Raw genomic sequence first — 24613 nt, 5'->3', positions numbered from 1 at the left:
AGTAAACCCCCACGCCCCACATGGTTAGGACTCTGCATGTAGATGCCTCATAGAGTTTTGGCTCCCCGCAAGGGCTAGAAACAGGAAAAAATCCACACCCCCCTTTTAAATTTATCTAAAAAAATAGAGGTAGGGTTGCTATGCTCGCTAGGAACTTTTAGTGAAAGCACCGAACTTTTAGTATATAATGCACTATTTAACTTATGCTTTTTTGTCATATATTTTTAGTAAAATATTTTTTATAAAAGCTTAAGCAAAAAAATATTAGACAATTTTGTAAAAACACACCTTAAAATTGATGCGTAATGGTCTTACAAAAGAAACTTAACACAAAACATTTTTACGTGAAGGATTCTGTTTCTCAAACAATTATAGAAACAAAAGTTATTTTTTGTGATTTTATCCTTTTTTGAAGCAATGCCTTCTTAATTATAGGCTCTGAACGTCTGGTAATGAAATAAAAATCTTGTCGCTAACTATTAGCAATCGATACAGGACGTTGCACAAGATGCTCATGTACTCTAATAAAGTATTACTTCAAGCTGGCGAAAACACTGTACCCTCCATCCTGCTGGATGGACAAACTGACCAATAAATGAGGTCAATAAAAGTAATCTTAATTCTATATTCATTCTATTCAATAAGGGCCTGTTAAGAAATTTAAATGCTTTTTGACTCTGGGGGAAATTAGAATTTAATAAAAAAATAATCATTATTCAGACAAAGTGCAATGTTTTTGTGCATTTCTGAAAGACAGACAAACAGAATTTCAGAGCAACCTCAGAGACTGCACAATGTATTTATGTATTTAGATTATTTTAATTGCTGTTGAAATTAAATCTATAACGATCGTATGCATAAGCAAAACCAAATAAATTAATGAAAGTATTAATATTCTGCATTTTTTCTATATGGGAATAGTTATTTCTTTCATCGTATTATAAACGGCTTTCCGCAGATATAGAATGTACAATTATAAGATTAAAACCAGTTTTTTAGCCCCGAGGTGCCGAAAGCATGGGCTAAAATAACTGGTTTTAATCTTATGATTGTACATTTTTATATTCGTAGAAAGCCGTTTATAATACGATGCTAGACATAGTTTTTTTGTATGGATGAGAACTGGTTCCTATCCGCCGGATTCGAATGAATACGAGAAAGAAAATTACTCTTAAAATTAAAATATCTTAAAGTTTGTAATGTGGCTCTTTCCGAACGTCGCTAGGTTACCCTGCCAAACGCCAGTTTGATATTTAATTAAGAAAAACCTTACTACTTTATATACTAGCTTATTATTGGACATAATTGAAAGGTTATGGATGTCGGTTCTACTTTTTGTTTATGAGAATACCTGTAACTCTAATAAATAATAGTTTGATGCAATATGTGCATTGAATATGAGGTGTGTATTCAATTCCACCAATAAAACAGTCATTTATAGATTATATCTATTTAGTAAATGTAATATCAAAACAGCAATTATTTAACCTTTCAAAGAATATACAAATTTCTACAAAAAATATGACTGAACTGTTAGACAGACGAACATCACCTTGTTATAGAAAATCAGCGAAAACAAAGAAAATCGCTGTTTTGGTGGAACAATCGGATTTAATATAAAATTATCTGCATAGTTATTAATTGGTACACATCTATCTATCTATGCATTCATGCCCTGTTTACCTTGATGCTGTTATTATAACAACATAATGCTCACTTTATCATAGAATAGAAACACTGACAAGTTTGGTAGCTTTCTGTTGATTTAAAGTTTCAACGGTTTAATTTGATTTTGCAGTGATAGGCGTGATAGTTATCTATCACATAGTTTTATAGACATCTTTCCGCAGCTATTAAAATACAAAATAAAAGATGAATACCAGTTTTGTTAAGCATGAGAAGCCGCAGGCCCACACGAACAAAACTAATAATAATATTATGATCTTAATTTCCAGATTCGTGGGAAATTTACATTGCTATACATGCATTTTCAGTATGACTGTCGGCTGGGAACTGGTTCTAGGCCAGCGGATGTTAATTCGTTTCAAGGCCCTACTGAGCTCGATCTTTAAATCGTTTATAGGTGATTTAAACCGGGGCGATTCATTTGGCGCACCATCAAATTATTAATATCAATCTTTAAATCGAATTTGCATGGGCGATTTGAATCGGGCAGTGGCGCGGGCCCGGCGCGGCAACGCCACTCACCGAGTGGCATTGCCGGTTTAAATCGGGGTGATTTATTTAATAAATAAATTTTTTTTTTTTAATTACTTTAATATTTTATTGCAAAACTATTGTGAAAACATTTTTATAGTTATTTTTAAAATAAATTATATATTAATGTTTTATATAAAATACCATGCTGACACGGAATTTTACATAAAATGCCTTACTGACACGGCTTATGTAATAAAGTTGTACTGGCGCGGATCGATATTTTATTGAGTGTCGCAAGCGATTTAACCACACCGCGCCGAAAATCTTTTAAATATCAATGTTTTATAGGCGCGCTGTGGCTAACCACCAGCGCACCTACAAATCACCTCTGAATCGCCCCGATTCAGCGCACTATAAAAACGATTTAAAGATCCAGCTCTGGAATAGGTTTTACAAGACAATTTCAGTAAAAAATAATTTCGAAATCGTCTAATATAACTGTAGGTCAACAGAAGAACATCATAGTTAACAGAAACTATTATTTATTGATGCATGTATTAATATGTAAATTAGTTTCTAATAGAGGTTATAAATATTTATGTTCATTCAATGCTACACAAATTTTGTAGGGCTATAAAACAGCCGAAAAAAGTTAAGAACCTTTAATTTTAGATGGTTCAAAGCATCACCCTATAAAAGGAAATTTTAAACGAAAACTGATGCCTTTTGGAAATGAAAAAGATTACTGTACTTTCATGTAAAGATAGAACTTTTTACTTAGTTTTGAAACGTAAAACATAAAATATAAATTTTACCCTCCTCCAAAATAGTAATAAACCTTTCTATAAACAATACAAAGCTAGGCTTCCCTGCAAAGGAGAACAATAGTGGTTGAGTGTTATATAAGGATGTTACCTAACTTTATATTCTTATCATAGCAATTCATTTGAGGTATTTGTCTAAAAGTCCAAACACATCTAATCTATTTATTAGTTAGATGTCTTTCTTTCTATCTATTTATTTATCTTACCTTCGACCTGCTTAGAAACTATCAGCCCCCAAATAAGAAATTTGATAAGAAAAGGCTAAACCTATCTATCTATCATTCAAGCTAAATGTCTTTCTATCTAATTATCTATCTCAATAATAGATGTATTATTACATGGATACACACCAGATTTTCACGTTATATAATAAAGTGAACTGTTTAGTTGGCTAAAATAATGATATCCCCCATCCTCTTTCCTCCTACTGGAAGCGGGGGGAAATTGCAACCTAAATTGACGACAATTTTTATCCTGTTATATTATCCACGTATATTCTACATCAATTTCTATCTCACCTTCTACCAGCTAAGAATCTAGCCCCCCATATGAGCATATTGTCCAAGGAATCCACAATTACGTCAAACAGAGAAACATCACTCCTAAAAAATAAAAAAATGATAATTTACTTTTAGAAAAGAAAATAGTAACCGATGTCTTTCTTTGTGTTCGTTAAGGTGTCTAAAAGGGTCTAACTTATACGAACCAATTTTTAGCAGGGAAGGTAATTTTTAGTATGATAGAGATTCGGGGGTGGGGGGGGCTTGTTTACTAATAGAAAAATGAATTCTGCTGAGACTACTAAAAAAGAAAAATTAAATGGCAAGTTTACATAATTTTGCATATGTATAGCGATAGAACCATGTGAGATAATTCATTAAAAAGATAAAACCAGCGTCCAAGAAAAAAAGGAAAAATAAGGATGACAACATCCATAAAAGCGAAGCACTGAAATGGTATGACACACAGACATTAACACTTATATAGTGTCAGAACTGAATAATCAGAATATAAATGTATAAGATTCGAAGCAAAATTGTAATTAAATTTGTTAAAAAAACTGCTTAATACAGGATAATGTTTATGGACATACTTACATTTTAGGACTTGATTATAGAGTTGCTTCGCTTAAAATATTGTACTTTGTTGTCCCAGGAATCACTATACCAAAAATTAGATCAAACGGATAATTAGATCACATAGAGATTTGTTGTTAAAAAAGTAAAAAAATCAACATATTTAAAATGGACGTACAGACATTCTGGTAATGATTATAGAGTTGCTACGATTTCTAAATCGTACCTAACTACTACAGGAATCATCATGCAAAGTTTAAAATCAATAGGACAATTCTAACAAGCCTAAATTAACGAATAAAAGCTATCTATCTCGGACGCACGGACCGACCCTAATTTTAGAAAAGCTTCGCTTTTAAAAATAATAAAAGGGATTGAAGGTTCACAATTTAAAAATCTATAATATAGGTTCTGCTATTTAAATGGTGTGCAAAAAAATGCGGACATTTTTAAAATTAAATTGCGCGGCCTGTGTTAAAAGTAGAAAAATGTTACGCATACCTTTAAAACCGATAAGAAGTCTATTTTTTGGAAATATAAAAACGATTCCTCTGCTACGTATAGTTACGGAGCTACGTGTTAAAATGTCCCAACTGATGTAAAACTTGACTTGCGAGTAAATTTTAAAATATAACTAAAAATAAGAGAAGATATTTGCAAAAAGAGATGCCTACATTTTTAAAAGCGAAGCTTTTCTATAATTAGGGTCGGTCCGTCCGTCCGTACGTCCGTCCGTCCGTACGTCCGTCCGTACGTCCGTCCGTCCGTCACGGATAGCTTTTTTCGTTAATTTAGACATGTTAGAATTGTCCTATCGATTTCAAATTTTGCATGGTGATTCCTTTAGTAGTTAGGTACGATTTAGAAAGCGTAGCAACTCTATAATCATTACGAAAATGTCCGTACGTCCATTTTAAACATGTTGATTTTTTTACTTTTTTAAATAGCTTTTTTCGTTAATTTAGGCATGTTAGAATTGTCCTATCGATTTCAAATTTTGCATGGTGATTCCTGTAATAGTTAGGTACGAGTTAGAAAGCGTAGCAACTCTATAATCATTACCAGAATGTCCGTACGTCCATTTTAAACATGTTGATTTTTTTTACATTTTTAACAACAAATTTGTATTTGACCTAATTATCCGATTGGTCTGATTTTTGGTATACTGATTCCTGGGACAACAAAGTACAATATTATAAGCGAAGCAACTGTATAATCAAGTCCTAAAAATGTAAGTATGTCCATAATCATTATCCTGTATCAAGCAGTTTTTCAACAAATTTACTTACAATTTTGCTTTGACTCTTATACATTCGCATTCTGATTATTCAGTTCTGACATTATACAAGTGTTAATGTCCGTTTGTCCGACCGTTTCAGAGCTTCGCTTTTATGGATGTTGTCATCCTTGTTTTATTTCAAATTGCGTGGCTTGTGTTAATAGTAGAAACATGTTACGCTTACCGTTAGAACTGCTATGAACTGTATTTTTTGGAAATATAAGAACGGTTCCTGTGCTACAAATAATCTACGAGCCAGATGGTAAAATGTCACAAAATTTACTCGCAAGTCAAGTTTTAAGACAGTTGGGTTATTTTAGCACGTAGCTCCTAAACTAAGCGTAGCACAGGACTCGTTTTTATATTTCCTTAAATAGACTTCTTAGCGGTTCTAACGGTATACGTAGTATTTTTCTACTATTAACAAAAGCCGCGCAATTTCAATTTTAAAGATGTCCGTATTTTTTTGCACACCCTTTAGTTTTTTTTTGTCTTGCCTAGGTTGTTCTTATTTTGTATCTAACATAAAACTTGTGTCTTTCTGAGGCAATTTGTAACACTTATAATTTTGTATTTGATTTGCATTATTTCTAATCACTATAATTTACAATTCAACATACACACTTTAACAATCGATTTATTATTACTTGACTGTTGCACCAGATTTTCATGTTTTCTAGTAAAGTACTACACGCAGCTGGCTAAATTCCACCACCTTTACCCCATACCCTCCCCAATCAATAAATGATCAGATTTAGCAACCTAAATTGACGAAAAATTTTCCCCTGTCAATATATCCACGTATTTTACATATATCCATTACTTTAAGACTCACTACACAAAAAAAATTATATATGCATTAATCATAAAAATTCATCAAAACACTTCTGAACTCTTAAAACCCAACTTTTGACTCGTTTTGTTGATTTCTAGAAATCAATTGCTATTGAAATCATAGTATGGTTAACACAAAATAATGAGTGCATTTAGAATTAACAACAGGGGACTAGCAAATAAATTACATCATAGAATAGGTTTGTTATAAAAAATCTGACAAAAATTTTATATATTACATATTACTCAAACACACTCAAATTCACATTAATTATTTATTTTACACTTTCAACTCTTAGATTCATGTTTTAACAAGGATGACAACATCTATAAAAGCGAAGCTCTGAAACGGTAGGACAAACGAACATTAACACTTGTATAGTATCAGAACTGAATAATCAGAATATAAATGTATAAGAGTTAAAGCAAAATTGTAAGTAAATTTGTTGAAAAAACTGCTTAATACAGGATAATGTTTATGGGCATACTTACATTTTTTGCAGGGTTCGGAAGCCGCGCGTAAGCCTCAGTGAAATCTTCATTTTATCACTATAAAATTCTGCTGGATGTATAAAACTGCTCTTTAGCAGACAATCCGTCTTCTGAAATTTCTTTTTCTGCTCACAAGCAGGTTTAAAACTGAGGCTTATGCGCGGCTGAGGCGCGGCTTCCGAACCCTGATTTTTAGGACTTGATTATAGAGTTGATTCGCTTATAACATTATACTTTGTTGTCCCAGAAATCAATATACCAAAATTCAGATGATTAGATCACATAAAAGTTTGTTGTTAAAAAAGTAAAAAAAAATCAACATATTTAACCCTTACAGATGGGGGGGGGGGGGCTCCAAGAGCCCCCCCTCTAGTTTTTTCAATCTCATTTTTTTTTGTAGGTAAGACGGAGAGCTGTAACTTCATGACTTTTTAAGTTTAGTAATTATACGTCTGCAAGAGTTGATTTTATTAGGATATCTGGTCTGTGTCGGTCGTGGTGTCCGGTCAAAGTCGGTTGGGTAGCAAAAAAAAATAGAAAAAATTCTAAATAAATCTTAATTTCTACATTATGACTTTTGTGTATAAGGTAGAAACCTAAATTTTTATGGTGTATACTTAGATATCAATGACCTTCTGAGAAAAGTGATGTTATGACCGTTTGACCGCTCCCTGACCGACTTTATGACCGATTTTTGTCCGGCTTTAACTACAGACATATATCATGAATATCGTGGCTTCTATTACAGCTAGAGACCTATAATTTTTTTGGTAAATCCTTGAGCAATAATCAACAGATAAAAATATTAATTTGCGCCGCCAACCGCCGTTTTACCGCCGTAACCGCCGAAATGGCGGTTTCCGTTATTTGCCGTTTTTTGGCGATGATCAGAAAAAGTAATTTTTTTGTTATGAAAAATAAAAGTTCGTCCTAAAATTTGGTCATCCTAGCTGCAAAATTGGCCGCTCTACAGCTGTTTTAAAATTCAGCGGCTGGCCGCTAAAAAGCGGCTAAGGAGCAGTCTGACTGCTATGACTAGAAAAAGTAATTTTCTCTAAAAATACACATGAACCACCAGAAAAAAATTTTACGTCTTTATCAGTACCAGGATCCGAGATAGAGGGGGTGGTCATTATGACCCCCCCCCCCCCCTGATCTATTAAGTTGGGAATTGGGGCCCGATCTGTAAGGGTTAAAATGGACGTACGGACATTTTGGTAATGCTTTTGCCATGATTGTTAGTCACCTAATATATTTTTGTTGTAGAAAGACGCATAATTTAATTTTTAATAGATAGATAGATAAAGATTTTATAATTTAATTTGTGTGTTTACAAGTTTATCTGCCTGTAATACATTCAAAAATTTCAAGCAAATTTTAGTTTAATCCTATTGGCATATTAGTAACGTTTGGAATAATTCATCTAAAAAGAAAACCTATTTCCTCTTACCTTTTCGCAAAATAGTGGCTTCTTTAAAAGGATTGATTTATTTTGTTTTTTTTTATTATACCATGAAATGATCAAATTGAAATAGCAAAAAAAAATAGTAGTATTTTTGTATACATAACTTTATTATCAAAAGTTAAACTTTACATTTTTTAGCCAAATTAAAGGAACACTACAAAAAGTTGAACTAGCATAGGAAAGTGTCCAAAAATTATGGGTTTCAGAGAATATTATGCAGAGTAGAGGGTTTCAAACACAAATATTTCAAAACAATTTTAACAATATTGTCATGAACATGACAAAAAAAATCTACAATAGATTTTAATCTGACAGGGAGCGAGGGGACATTGGGCTGTCTATTACACAAGTCAGTCCCCTAGGTTAATAATAACGTTTTCTTATTTGTTGGCCTGGCAATTTTGGGGACTTAAATTTTAATTTGTTAGTTTATGATGTCCAATAGTACAATATTATTTCTTTTTCAGATTATTTAGTTTTAAAAAGTCTTGTTTCTGATAGTACATAATTTAAAATGTGTTCCTTTTTTTAATTAGCAATTTTTTGAGAAGACTTATACTTGTATTTTGAGCGCGCGAAAATTTCAATTTGAAACCCTCTATTGGAGAGACACAAAAAAGGCTTTATTATTGCCCCGACCTTGCATTTGTGTAAGAGCCAACAGTCATAGTCACAAATTAAGTAAACAGAAAAAATCCTGAATTTTAACCTTATTAATTCCCAAACTTTTTAAAAATTTTGGAAAATAAAAAACCTAATTTTTTTTCAGAAGTTGCATAACAATGATAGGCTTACTACTTTTTAGTAGGAGGGCTACTCTATAATTTGAAATGTCCACCTTTCTGAAACTGTTTTGATTGAACGTGATTTTCTTGGCTCCTAATTAAGATAGACGGCTGACTTTTGTTGTGAAAATTGCAAATACAAAAGGCATCTAGTGTATATCTATTTGGTTCGTTTGTCTAGTTATTATAAAAAAATATAAATATCAAAACATACAGAAAACGTATTACAAGGTTTTCTATAAATATACTTAACTTAAAACCACTGAACACCTCTATCGGATTCTTTAAAAAAAATTGCCCCAATAATCGCTTAGTGGGGCACTACTTAAAGGAATAATTATTAAATTTTTTAAGAAAGAAAGCTATTGTCTTTCAGTTTTCAAAATCTAACTATGGTTTTTAGTATTTGTTGTATATTTTCTTATTAGGTTTTAAGATTAAGATTAAGATTTTAAGAGCTAGAAACCTATCCAATATCTTGAACCTAAGGTTTTGATTTGCGGATATGCCAAACGATTATGCCTGGTCAATGTGCCCTGGCATAATTGAGCTCAAATATTTTCTTATTTCTCTGCATTTTTCTGTTGCACTTGCGGATTTGAGGTTTTTGCTTCATGGACTTAGGAATAGGTAAATAGATGAAATTAAATTTATTATTTCCACTTATTTCTATTCTATTCTATTTCTAATAAGCTTTTCCATTATAACTAGTAAAAAAATCTGTTGCTGCTATTTCAACGTGAATATGTGTCAAAAATAATCCATGTGACGTCATAAAAATGAGGGAGATGAGAGGATAATTGAGAAAGAAAACCTCTAAAAATAAAGATGGATAATACCTAGTTTTTACGACGTTACTTGGATCATTTTTGACACAATTTGGTCTTTGTTATTTAATGTCCTCTATATAGCATCAAATAAAAGTGGACTTGACTTAAAAATTATCGAAATAACGTTATTCTGAGAATAAAACACTTTGCCCTGTATGCTTGAAACCAAGAATCTAATTATAAGCTGTAATTGTTAACAATATAGAAAATTGAAACGTATCGTCTAGTTACCTATCCCTGAAACCCTGGAGATTTAGAATTTTGGATGTGTTATGATTATTCCAGGTCAGATGAATTTGAATTTCCGAATGTGTACACAGTTTCTTGGGTATTTCCTCATCCTATCTCAATATTTACAACTACTTAAAAAAGCTTCAAACTTCCAAAAATCAAAAGTGGAAAAATGTATAAATCGTTTATACATTCAAATTTAGATTTTTTTTGAAGTTTGTAGTTTTTTTAGCTAGTAGTAAATATTGAGATAGGGTGAGGAACCACCGAGGAAACTGTGTACACATTCGGAAATTTAAATTCAGCTCATTTTTATGATTATTCCATGTTTGTCTTTTTACATTTTGGACATTGATATTTAACATATTTTACAAATTTACAAATTTTTGCCTTGCAATTACCAATGATACTATGATAAATATTAGCATAGTGCATTCTGGTATACCTATCTTCACTAAGATAAAAAAAATTTGCTTAAAACAATCTCAGGAGCAATTAGAAGCTTCAATGTAAATGAGAACCATATCGGTTCAGCAGTTTTTGAGATCTTTCGCTACAGACAAAAAAGCTTACCACTTTATATAATAGGATAAGCAATTACAAACAAAATAAATGTATATAATCTAATTAATATTTTAATTTTAATTTTTTTTGAAAATTATTATTGGAATTTAAAATATTTTCATATTTAAACAGGATCGAAACTTTGAAAACTTTTATCAAATCTTAATTGGATAGTTCAATCTAACAGTATTTAAAGTTTTCCGCCAATATTTTTAAACTACTGAAATTTGGGTACACCGACAAACCTCCTAATGGGACAAACCTACTAATGCGACAAACGTCCTAATGGGACAAACCTCCTAAAGGACAAACGTCCTAATGCGACAAACCACCTAAAGCGACATCTTTTAAGTAAAACCTCTTAAAAAATATATAATTTTTAAATCTTCAAAAAAATTTTTTAAATCTTCTAAAAATTATATACTAACAGTGAAACAATGTAAAAATCCAATCCAATATGGCGATAAAACACACATGGACAAAAATCAAAACTGATATTTCTTTCTTGAATAACTTTGTCCACAGGGTGAAATTTAAAAATCCGTCCGACAGTTTTCCCAAAGTCGGTATTGGCTACCCAACGACATGGTTTCGAACCTGATACATCCTTGCATTAAAAAAATCGACCCTCACCTCACATTTAATAAATGTGATATCACTTGAAAAAGTTTTAGTAGGTTTTACTTAAAGAGATGTCGCATTAGGAGGTTTGTCGTTTAGGAGGTTTGTCGGTGTACCGAAATTTGTTTATAATTGTTATAATACAAGATTATACAAAAAAAACTCTAAATATATAAACCTTACATGATTTGATATACTTAAATGTGTATATACAAAAATTGTCTGTTATAAAATATTTTGTATTTTTAAACTTAAAACAAGATTATTAAGATAAGACTTTTAAGTCGTCCGCTTTTTGTATACAAGATTAAAAAATGTCAGGGATTTACAGTTTGAAAGTGCGAAAAAAAAAACAATTGATACCTAGTCTTACGGGGGTTGTACATTTATTTAGGCCTCTATATGCCTGAAAGGCTTTTAAAACAGGGAGGAAAGGGGACATGTGACCCTAAATTACACTGGTACCCAAAGTTTTATAAACAGTTATTTCATTAGTTGGATCAAAAAATTATTAATTTTTATTGTTTTGTTCTAAACTAGTGGTGTGTAATTTTTTAAACCAATAACTTTAACCTACAGTTAGTTGTTAATTATAATAAAGGATGTACATCAAATTATATCGGTTGTCTTATCCCCTAAGATCTCTGTAAAACCTGAACCAGACAAAGTTCTTAATCAGTGACAAGGGCCGGGGTGAAAATTTATCAACAATTTCTCTATTGTATAATAACCAGGGATCTAAAGGGATAAGACAATTTGGTGTACTTCCTCAATGGCCAACCAAAAAAAAATATTTAATCAAAGTATCCAAAGTTTCTATTGCAACGAAGAGGGACTAAATAACTTTCCTCCTAAGATAGACTTGTTCATGATTTAAATCTGGCTTCATTAAAAAAAAACCTAATAACAAATATACATTATGCTTAATAATGGCATGTTAATAGATTAAAGAAATTAAATAACTGTATTTCATTAGTCATAAAAAAAAGTTTTTTTCAAATAGCTAGCCGAGTTTCTCCTGGAAAAAAAGAATGCCCAACCTCCTGACCGACATACGGACATACATGCACAAGTTTTAGATAATCTGGGCTTCAAATAAAATATATTTGATAAGTTATGGTGGGTGCTTGAAGACCGTTCTTAGACGCGACGCTATGCCTTACTTTTTATGAAGGGGTCTACAAAAACACTAAAATTTATTTTTGGTGTGAAAAAATACACACCTACTTTTACCAAACTGATTGATATCCGTTGGATTAGAACCGGTTATCAGCCATACTGAAAAATTATAAATAGCATCGTACTACAGAGAATTTTCTATTATTATTGAAATAAAAATCCTAAAATTAATACTACTTTTGTTAGCCCTGGCCTTCAGCCCTCCGGGGCTAATAAAACTAGCTCAAATCTAATAGATTTCCATTTTATAATCTGCTGGAAGCTGTCTATAATACGATGCGATTAATTACTATATCATTATCCGCTTTTATTTTTTTCCAAAGTCACTTTGATAAGATTTTATTGCTATAAACCTCAGGGTTGGCATGTCTCTTTGTCTTTTACCCTTTTCTGTAATGATTTTTGTTTCTTTTTGGATATTGCATTATTTTTAGAACTTTTGAGGTTGATATTACCAGTTATATTAAACACAATTACCTCCCCTCGGGCCTCCCCCCTCTCTCCCATTAAACGCCACCTCCATGGAAGAATATGTTTACTTTTTATGCTTTTTATGCTGTTTAAAAGAGCGAAAATAGTTATTTTTGGGGCACAATCCTAAAAGTTGTCTGGGTAACCGGTCCTGAATGTAACCAGTCAGCGTCTGAACAGTGAAACCAAAATAGGAACAATACAAAACAGCTAGTTTTTTTCTCTTGGGCAAACGACTTGCTTTAAATATTAAGTACCCCAATAAAAACTTATATTCGTCTGTTTTTTTAAAGAGGAAAAGTCTCCGGTTTCCCACCACTCTTCCTTGTTAGATTTAAAAGTAAGAATAAGAGAGGGGCTAGTTTTTCGAGTGTTTTATTTTACATTAGGTTAGGTTTTGGTTATATTTGGTTCAAGGGTAGTCCCGCTGGGTAAGGTTACTAAAAGTTTTGGCCCCGCAGAGGTTAGGCATACACAAAAAATCATCCCTTTTCCTTCTAAATATAATGCAATTTAGACTTCCTGTAGAGGCTATTTTTTCAAAACAAGGTTCATGCAGAAACTTATGGGTACAGAAGTCACAACAAATCACTTTTTGAGGATTGTTTTCTTATGATTATGCTGTTCTATTTGGTTTTTAAATTTTAAAGTTTAATAATCAAATTTATTTAAATGTCTTTTCATATTTCAATGTTGCTATATTCCAAAATAGTTGTGTAATGTATAAGCACATAAAACTGAGAGGGAAAGTTTTTTTTAGGACTTTCATCTTAGTTGGTCATCTATACATGGTATGCATTCAAATCCACTAAAAAACAAATCGATTAAATGATACCCTAATATAAAAATAAAAGGATGTATAACTGTCTCTACAGAAAGGATCTTCTGAACCGATATGGTCCAAATATCAGATGTGCTGAAAATGGATTGTCTATTTCTTTCCTAATTAACAAAGTTGTACAGCAGATAACCCAATTATATGCAAACGCTATTTTCAGCTACTCCGGTCAAAGGGAAAAGCGATATAATGTATAAACGATTTATGCATTATACATTCAAAATTTTAAGTTTGAAGCTTTTTTAGCTAGTAGTAAATATTAAGATAGGACGCGGAGGCTAGGTACACTTTCGGAAACTAAAATTCAGTACATCAAATATCAGTTTGCCTTTGAAACCGATTAATATCCGCAGGATAAAAACCGGTGCAATTGGAATGGGCTTTATGTGATGTGGACAATGTGATAGTGTGGGCAAGTGTGGGCGCACCTCCCTCTAAACTGTTTACAGAGTGAACATTGTTTGCTTTAAATTTTTCTGCCAGTAAACCATGTTCATACATAATTTTTCCATGTTATTTAGGACTGTTGTGTTTTGACTGCTATCAATATTTTCGTCTTTAAAATATTCGCCAGTGTAACCTACTATATAATTATTTTCATCTTTCTAACCTTTGAAATGTAGAAAAAAAATTTTCTTTAGTAGATATATCTCTGTTTTGATCATCTATCTAGAACTCAGAAAGTTTTGAGTTCAATAATGATTTATTAACCTATGTCTTTACTTTGAAAAAACACCTTTTAAATCAAATAGGTCATTGTTTTATTTTGAAAATGCTGCAATTAAAAAAATCATAACATTGATTCTCAAATGCTGTCCCTTACTCGTTTTAGTGAAGTTTTAGAAATTTTTAGCGTAACTCTTAAAATATTTCTAGGCGTCCTTTTTAATTAAGTTTCTTAAAAATATGACTGACGGTCTATATTGACAATAAATTTATAGTATAAATGTTTAACCAGACTACCTGGATCCCCCTGTTAAGGATCTTTTTCGCCTGCTAGCAAATTGCTTTCTGCTCTTTTGTAGCGACTTGACTCTGTTAATATTCCCGACGCTAATCGTTAATTTTCAAAGACCCAATTGGAAGCCGGCACGTGGACCTTGGGAAGGTAACATACAGTTATTTGACCCCTTATCCCTCTAGTATTTACTCTATGCCCGATGAATGTACAAAACGTTGTATAATAATCAGATCTATGGTATAGATGTATATACAAACAACTACCTCCCTTCATTTTACAAATACCTCTTTCGTCTGCTTCTGAATTATTTTTCTGCTACTTGGCTGTGTAATATAAGCGATACCATTGGTTGATTTTCAATGACCCAATAGAAGTATTGCGGACGGGTTGCGATGGGGAGATATTTAACCCCTTCTTTCTCTAGTGTTTTACTCTAATGTATAAGAGTAGCTTCGCTACTAATAAGCAAAATGAAAAACCCACCTAATTTCTTTCCTTCCATGTAAAATTGCATACATACATATGTACATGTGCACAAATTTTTATCAAATGCAAATTTTTTACCAATTTTGACTAATACAAAATTGAGAGGTCATTATAGGGTAGAAAAATTTCTTGTAAACGTTTATGCAAATCATACAATAATATATATATTAGCAAAATAGTTTTTGGGAGGGTGGAGATACTCATCCCCAAAATAGTTTAATAACCTTTCCATGAAGATTTACTGTAAAGGAGAACCTTATTGGTTCAGCGGTTAGGAGAAGCCTTCGCTACAGATAAAAAAGCTTACTACTTTATATAAAAGGATACTTCATCTAAAGTAATCATGAACAAATTTTTTTGCAGTATTGATCGGTGACCCAAAAATATGTCCAAATTATTATTCCTTCATCGTAAAAAAATGCATTACAATACAAGTGCCACAAACAGGGAAACATTTTAATCTATTAGAATTGAGTACAATTTTGGTCATGAGATTAAATGAACTTCCAATATTTTTATTAGGTGGTGTCCGAAAAAAGTGTGAATAAAAGAATACACTATATCAAGAATAGCGGTTTCAGCCCCAGAGGCGTCTAACAGAGGAGGAGGGTATTATACAGACAACTGATTTAGGAGGGTGTTTCAGGTTTTTGTACACCCCATAAATTAGGTAGACAGAGGGATAGAAACAAACCACTGCACCCCCTTAAGATTTCTTCTGATTATATTATAAAACAGATTGTTATTCACCCTCCTTGACAAGTGCAAGTATTGAACATTATAAGAAGAAAATTATCAAGTAAAGAAATGGAAATTAGACAAGGATGACAACATCCAAGAAACACTAATAAATGAACATATGGACAAAGTAAGCTACATAGCAGATGTTACGGCGTAATAAAAAAGAAAAAGAGGTTGGATAAGCGGAAAATCTTAGAAGGTTTTATTCTTTTTAAGCTTGACCGATGGACCAAGTAAACAATATACTGGATCGTCATTAGTACAAGGAATCTTCAAAAATTATCTGTCTTTCTTAAAAGAAAATCTCATTGCGATGCAGACGAACTGAATGACGGATGCACATACATACAAAGTGCATTATAAAGAAGTTTTGTTTATAAAAACATTTATTTATTATCTATCTATTTCAGCCTTACTGCCACGTATCCGCTTGTTATTGGGTTTATATTTTAAAAATGTAGAATACCTAGAGATGTTAAGACTTTTAATTCTTGTCTCTTTCATTCATCTATCGTCTAATAAAATAACTATTCATCTATTCACAACCAGTCTATATTTATTTTTGTATACCTGGCAAGAGCTCCAAGTCCAATCCTACTAAGCGCTGGAGCTGCAAAAGTTCTCAAAGCATCGATCCCGTAGTCCAATCCCTTACGGATCAATCCCGCATCTCGGATTGTTTTCTGAAATGAATAATTGCATTATTTTTTCATTCTTTCGAAACCGATTAATATCCGGTGGATTAGAACAGGTTCTCATCCATAGAAAAAAATTATATCTAGCATCGTATTATATCCAGTTTTCTACGTATAAAAAATGTACAATCATAAGAATAAAACCGGTTTTAAACCCTAAAAAAAACTGGATTAATCTTATAATTGTGCATTTTATATCCGCGGAAAGCTGTTTATGAAACCCCATATTGTTACCTCATCTGTTCCGAATACCTGTAGTCCTGTATCTTCATCTTCTCCTATTCTCCTGCTGGACAGCACCTCACACATAGATTTTTGTCCGCACCCCTGAAAAGAACAAAGGTATAGTTGGATGAAGTGCTTTTTACACAAGCGCATTCGATCGTCATTGGGTCGGTGATGATTTTGAATCTCAGTTTAATGAGAAGGGAATGTCTTGGTTGAAAACAGGCATTACTCATTACCATGCACAGTTTTACACTTCCAGACAGGTCGTACAATCAAAGAGTTGGTTGCCTGTTGGATGTTACTGAGCCTAATACCCTAGTGTTTAGACAGAAAATAAATTTTATAGTTTTTCATTCAATATCCGCGGAAACCTGTCTTTAAACAATGCGATAAATAAGTATTCTTAAATTTTCAACCAAATTTTCTTTTTTTTCAAAAATTATGGATGTTTTAAGTGAACATGCTAATTCAGGGTCATGAAAGTCAAATTTTGTTCATGAAAAATGTCTTCATTAATATTAAATTTTATGTTACAGAGAGATCATTTTTTCCATATTTGTTGAAAATTATTGGTGTCTCCAAAAAAACTGTGAATTTGCATTGTAAGCTAAAAAAATATTTAAATTAAACTTGTTTCAATTCAATACATGATTCATTTTTAAAAATATACTTACATTTTATGACTTGATTATAAAGATGATTTGCTTAAAATATTGTACTTTGTAGTCCTAGGAATCAATATTCCAAAAATCCGATAAATACCATAATTAAAACATTGTCAAAGGATTTAAAAATCATCATGTTTTACATAGAAGTACGAACTTTCTGGTTATAATTATAGAGTTACTTAACGCTGTTTAAATCGCACCTAACTGTTACAGGAATCATAATCTTAAGTTTGAAATCAATAGAACAATTCTAATTTTCCAAAATTATTGAAAAGATCTAACCGTACAGTCAATGATTATGGAATAGCGTCGTTGTACTAAAATTGTTTTAAAATCAGATTTAAATCCGCCCCCCCCCCCTCACGAATAGAGTTAGGAGCATGTATGTTTTAAATTAAGAACTTGATTACTTTGTGTAATTACATTCTAAACAATTGTCATTGTAAGGACTTTCAGAAGCGTAGCTACTTTATAATTATGTTTTATAAATAAATATGTTTATGACATTGGTTGCTTTAACCCTAGCCTCTTATGTATAGAGAGTGAGTAAGAAAATAGCCTAAAACCTTTCTACTTTATGAAATATAGTAAGCATATATTTTGGGACAGTGGAAAGTGTTATGTGTGACGTCATGAAAAAGCCGTATAAAAAGAAGGTTGAAAGAAGAAGTGGGAAAGGTAAACCCTAAGAAAGAAATGAATAATATATGTAGTTTTATGACGTCACACATGACACTTTTTTATTTTGATAATTACCATGTTGATAATTTATTCATTTAGGTCTTTACAAGGCTGTTTACATGCCTCACGCGGTTGACATGGCAGAAAATTCACGGATTCAACTCGTAACTTTCAAGATGACAGTTCGTTATCACAAAGTACGTGCTATACTACTTATAAATAATTTGTTCTTGTTTTAAAAGTTTAAAAGCTTGCATGCATTTTTAAATTACAAAAACATTACTATAACTACAAGAATGTGTTTCTCCATTGTTTCAGGGGTTAATGTTATTTATATTAATAGAAACTATTTAAATTGTAATTTCTTTGTTTGAGGAGCGCAGCTACTCTATAGCTAGAGAATGAAACTAAGTATTTAAATCCCTCTTATTTGTCGTATGTTATTGTTCTTTTAGAGTTTTAACTCACAGGAATCTTAACCCTTAACGGTCGGAGAAGGGGGGGGGGGAGGGCGTTGAACGCCCCCCCCCCTCCGGTAATTTTCTGTGTGTGAAAGATAAAGAGCCCAAACTGCGTGACTTTAAGTATTTCAGGTTCCAGGTATGATCCTGCAGGTCCTGATCCTCAAGGTCTCCAGAAATCTTTAAAAGGCTCCTGTGGCCACAATTTTTTATTTAAAGACTTCAAATTTTAAACTTAGGCTTTTCTTACATGTCTACATAACGTATTAAAATTTCATAAATATCCGCCGCCGTTTTCCAGCCGACCGCCGACTGCGATATTTCTAATGTAAAATTTACATAAAGATAAACATTTTATGGGAAAAAAATGTTCTTCTAGCTTCAAAAATAAGAAAATTACAGCCGTTTGAAATTTTTAAGTAAAAAAAGACTAAAAAACAAAGGTTGTTAAATAAAAGGGTGGGAAGCAAAAATTGACTTAGACTTATAGGTGGAAATTAATCAAACAGGGGACTTGCACAAAAAAAATTTTGTTCTAATTTATTTTCTGCTACTTTGCTGTGTAATATAAGTGATACCATTGGTTGATTTTCAATGACCCAATAGAATGGTTGCACAAGACGGTTGCGATTGGGAGGTACAATTATTTAACCCCTCTAGTGTTTTACTCTAATATATAGATATTACTTGCTTTAGGAAGATTGATTTTAACTGCCATTGATCTATTCTATACCTCTATATATATATTTTATCACATTCAGTCAGACAACAATCGTTTGATATAATTGACATTAAAGAATGTATTTGGTTATTTAGAGGCACAGCAACTCTACAGTCTTGACCAAATCCAATCTGATAGGAACTCGTTTTTAAAAATGTAAATCACGTTAAATAACTTTCTTTCTAACGAAGCTACTCTATCATTCAAAATCACCGTCCGTCTGTAAGAAACGTTTAGAGGAAAACATGAATTTCTTGCCAGTCGTTCAAAATAGACTTTACTTTTTCTGTTAGTTTTTCGGTCATGCTACTTAACCCTTACAGATCGGGGGGGGGGCTCAAAGAGCCCCCCCCTCTAGTTTTTTCAATCTCATTTTTTTTGTAGGTAAGATGGAGTGCTGTGACTTCATGACTTTTTAAGTTTAGTAATTATACGTCGGCAAGAGTTGATTTTATTAGGATATCTGGTCTGTGTCGGTCGTGGTGTCCGGTCAAAGTCGGTTGGGTAGCACCAAAATTAGAAAAAAATTTCTAAATAAATCTTAATTTCTACATTATGACTTTTGTGTATAAGGAGAAACCTAAAATTTTTTTGGTGAATACTTAGATATCAATGACCTTCTGAGAAAAGTTGTGTTATGACCGTTTGACCGCTCCCTGACCGACTTTATGACCGATTATTGTCCGGCTTTTACTACAGACATATATCATGAATATAGTGGCTTCTATTACAGCTAGAGTCCTATAAATTTTTTTGGTAAATCCTTGAGCAACATCAAACAGATAAAAGTATTAATTGGCACCGCCAACCGCCGTTTTACCGCCGTAACCGCCGAAAATGGCGGTTTCCGTTATTTGCCGTTTTTTGGCGATGATCAGAAAAAGTAATTTTTTTGTTATGAAAAATAAAAGTTCGTCCTAAAATTTGGTCATCCTAGCTGCAAAATTGGCCGCTCTACAGCTGTTTTAAAATTTAGCGGCTGGCCGCTAAAAAGCGGCTAAGGAGCGGCCTGGCCGCTATGACTAGAAAAAGTAATTTTCTCTAAAAATACACATGAACCACCAGAAAAAAATTTTACGTCTTTATCTGTAACAGGAGCCGAGATAGAGGGGGGGGCTCTTTGAGCCCCCCCCCCCCCCCCGATCTATTAAGGTGGGAATTGGGGCCCGAGCTGTAAGGGTTAAGACCAATATCATTTTCTAATCTATATGTTCTTTTTTTATAAAACTGGACATTAGCTATTTGTCTGTTTGTCCAACCATGATTTTGTGCTTTGCTACTTATGACTTACTTGTTTTTAATTCATCTGTGTCTTTTTCAGTTATTCTACAACTTTTAGATGTTAGTTTTTTATCAGCCTATTTGGAACAAAATTGTCCTTGTTAATAAGTGTTTGCCTTGTGATTTTAATTTTTTATAATTTTATCTCTTTCCCTCACATACTATCTTGCTTTCCCTCTTTTTCTCTCCTGAACAATTTTTACTTAGCCCTTCTATCCATCTATCTTATTCTTCATATTCTTTGTCACATATTTAAAATTCCTTTTTTACTTTCTCCACCCTTTATACACCTACAAATGTTCATATGATGCAAGCAATTTTATACATTAGAAAGATAGACATCTGTTGATTTTTTTTAAGAACAGAGAGTTTTCAAGTTTAGAAACGTTACTGAGTGGATTAGGGATGTAAAATTGACCCTAATTATTAAGTAGCTTTACTTAGATATTTACTTGTTGATTAAAAAAGGATCATATACACAGGTGAATTCTTTAAAAACTTTTGCCTCACTAAAATTAGTTTGCCCCACTAAAATCAGTGAGGCTCGCTAAAAATTTAGAGAGGATAATTGTAGTGTAAAATTTTAGTGGGGCAACCTGATTTTAGTGAGGCAAAAGTTTTTTTAAAAATTCACCTCAGGTCACTGTAAAATGTTCTTGGAATCGATTATCTTCAAAGATCTATGATCTTTAAAAGCAACTAGCGCCCATACATCTGATTATGTTTGTCAAATATTTTAACCGCCAAAAAAAGACTACAAATAATCGGGAATAGTCATTACTCAATAATGCACAATTATATGTATTTTAAGTGTATTTTCTTCAGGCAACCTCTTCTTTGCATCATTTGGCAGCTAGCAGCTTTAAAAGTTAATAGATTTTTGGAAATAATCGAACATTTTAGCATGAACTGCACCAGAACCAAAGAATATGTTAATATGTATTGTATAAACATAGAAAGTACATGTTAAACCAGCATGTAACTTCACACAAATGCACAAATGGTGGCCAGGATTTTTAAAAAATAAATAGAAGACCAAGACTGTCAAATATAGGTTTATTTCTCACTTCTCATATAATAGATTATTGTTCTATTTGGATTTCCAAATTTCAATCAGTTAATGAATCAAGAATGACGACATTCAAAGAAAGAGAAGATTATAATTATGAAAAATAATAAAATAGCATGGGGACAAAGTGAGTTATTTATATAAAGCCTATTGGCTAAAGGAATTGTCAGCAAATATACATTTTAAATGATTTTGATATCAGTCAATGTTAAAGAATATTCAGTTAATATTCTGTTACACCATTTTTTTCTACAGAAAATATGTCTTTACTCATGGAGACATGCAGTTTTATTAAGCATAACAATAGGATGAATAAGAGAGAGGAAAGATAGAAAAAGTTTGAAAGATAGAAAAAAAGAAAGATATTTTGTTATTTTAGCAAGTTACAAGTATCATTTTATTAAACTACATGGTAATCTGGTTCAACAAACAAGTAAGTATTAAAGTTTACGTGTAAAAATATAAGTAATATAAATCACCAAAATATTCTCACAAGATAGGTAAATGAATGGATAATTATCTCCTTTTTATGAAGATAGATAGATAATTATAAAGTTTAATTGCAAAGCTAAATAGATAGACAGATAATTATATCCTTTTTTCAACAAAGATTTTTTTGTGTTAGAAAATAAAGAGGAAGGTTAAGGTACAGGGATAGGGAAATGGAAAAAACTTTCCCCCAACAAGAAATTTAAAAAAAAAATTCTATGGCCTAGAAATAGCTACACTACCAAAAGACAAATTTTGCCGCTAGTAGCTTGTTAATTGTAATAGTATTTACAGTATGGCCTCGAAACCGGTTAATATTTGCCTTACTGAAATATCGTGTAAAGAATCGTATTACAGACAATTTTTCCACGAAAATTAAAATAAAAATCATGAAACTAATACCGTTTTTGTCAGCTGGGTCCTTCGGCCCTTTGAGGCTTACAAAACTTATTCTAATCTTATAATTTCTCACTTTAATATCTGTGGAAAGCTGTCTATATAATACTATGCAATAAATAACTATTAAATATTTTTCTGAATTAAATTCTCTGTTTGTGTGTGTGTGTGTGATAAATTTTTGGGTTGGAATGTCGTGATTAATTTTATCATATTAAATAAAGGATATCCGTAATTTAAACAACCTAATATAATTATCTTCAAGGGGTGGCATGCAGAGAGAGAGGGAGGGGACAGTGGGCTGTTTATTACCCTAGTCCCCGAAGTTTTATAATAACGTTTTCTAATTCGTAGGCTTCATAACTTTGTGGAATTTTGATTAGATGCTTATTAAGTTGAGTGTTCAAACGTTCCCACCAATAATTTGAATCTAAAGAGTGCGTAACTTTGTTAACCATCAATGGGGAGTTGCAAGAATTTATCGGCCATTGTATAATTTCTTTAGATTCCTGAGTGGCGTGTATTTTAAAAAGAAATTACTTTATGTACATTTAAATTTGTCACTAATCTATTTTTGTGGGAAGCTAAACTAATTGTATAACTAGTATAGAAGACGAAGAAAGATCCTCAATGACGTCATAAAAATGAGGGATGATGAGAGGTGGAGAAGAGAAAAAAAACCTTAAAAAAGAGATGGATAATACCACGTTTTTATGACGTAACATGTTGATTTTTTGAGGGACTTTTTTCGTCTTCCTAGTATGTTCAACTTTGTTGTCTGTAAATGTTTCAAGAACGTCCATTAATATCAGGGAAAAACGAATGTGATTCTAACAAACAATTCTAGGTGAAATTATCTCTACAACCCCTTTACCTTATTTATCCCCCCTTATTACCACTTCCCTTTAATTACATTAAAAAACAGGCTGTACCCCAAAAAAAATATTAATTTTTTGCAATTTAAAATGAAATCAATTGGCTGAATAGCAGCCCCTGATTAATATAAATTAAATTAACCCCCAATTTAATAAAATAAGATTATTGAGTCCTTTCTTAACAAATCTAGAATATTAATGCAGTTTATGATTTAAGGTTATTGGCATTGTATTTAAACTTAACACCTCCTAAGATAAAAATCCTAATATGATAGAAAAAAAAGGTTTCTTCTGTCAATAAAGTTATTCTTCTGTCTATGCTTCTGTGTTTTTGTCCATGTGTAGCTAATTATTTCGTTAACCAATAGTGTTCTCCTTCACAGGCCAATGAAATTTATATAATTATTTAGGGGACGTATGCCTCCACAATACCTCTAGAGGCGTAGCCGCCAAAAATAAATAACTTACCGTATGGCTAAGATCCACCTTGCTGGATTTATCAAAAATACTGGAAATACCGCCCAAGGTTTCGTCGTCAGGTAGCAGAGAATTTCTCACATATTCTCCTAAAATTAGTAAACAAGGATGACAACTTCCAATCTTAACAATTACAGAACTTTCAGACTGTTAAATATACTATTTAGAATTTCCTTAAATAATATGTCAAGAGATAGTATAATATCTGATTTTTATTCAAAGAAGAAAAACTAACCCCCATCCCTTTTTCTAATTTAGTTTAAAAATTAAAAGAAGGGGTTCCAGTACTCGACTGGTACTTTGTAGGAAAGCACCAATTTTTCGGTTTTGTGAATTTTAATTAAGAAACGAGAATGATAACATTTATAAAAGCTGAGCTCTCTAATCAGATGGAAGGACGAACAATAAACCTTGTAGAGTGTGACGCAAAATACGCAAAGTGTCAAGTGTGACGTCATAAATATGCATCTGAATCCATTTCTTTTTTTTAGGGTTTCCTTTCCCACTTCTCCTTCCATTATTCCTTTTTAGACGTATTTTTATCTATTAGGTATACATATATTTGTTGCAAAATTGCAAAAATACTTGATACAGTAATAGGACACACTGACACACAGAAAACTGTCCCGAATTTGTATTAATTTTGAGGAACAAGACTCCAGTTACGTCATATTTTTCTTTCCCGAAAAAGGGAAGGGGGGAAGAAAAAAAAGGAAGGGGGGAAGAAAAAAGAGA

At 32.1% G+C, this 24613-nt stretch overlaps 1 protein-coding gene across 2 annotated transcripts in view; it reads right to left on the bottom strand.

Moving 5' to 3' along the window:
• The window catches only part of LOC145328092 (uncharacterized), a 56356-nt gene that overhangs the window by 31451 nt on the left and 292 nt on the right, over window positions 1-24613 (bottom strand). The window contains exons 2-5 of one of the 2 annotated variants that reach the window (XM_080171661.1): window positions 23870-23967; window positions 16785-16859; window positions 16408-16520; window positions 3503-3586 (exon numbers count right to left, since the gene is read on the bottom strand). In XM_080171661.1, coding sequence (XP_080027787.1) covers window positions 3503-3586; window positions 16408-16520; window positions 16785-16859; window positions 23870-23967 — 370 coding nt within the window. Of the gene's footprint in view, window positions 1-3502; window positions 3587-16407; window positions 16521-16766; window positions 16860-23869; window positions 23968-24613 lie in introns of both variants that reach the window. The other variant, XM_080171660.1, reaches the window with a different exon arrangement.

This window comes from Acartia tonsa, chromosome 9 (genome assembly GCF_053477335.1).
Source record: "Acartia tonsa isolate MP-2025a chromosome 9, ASM5347733v1, whole genome shotgun sequence".
In the NCBI taxonomy this organism is placed as follows: domain Eukaryota; kingdom Metazoa; phylum Arthropoda; class Copepoda; order Calanoida; family Acartiidae; genus Acartia; species Acartia tonsa.
The sequence above is the reverse complement of the archived record's forward strand: the minus strand, read 5'-3'. Positions and strand labels throughout refer to the sequence as shown.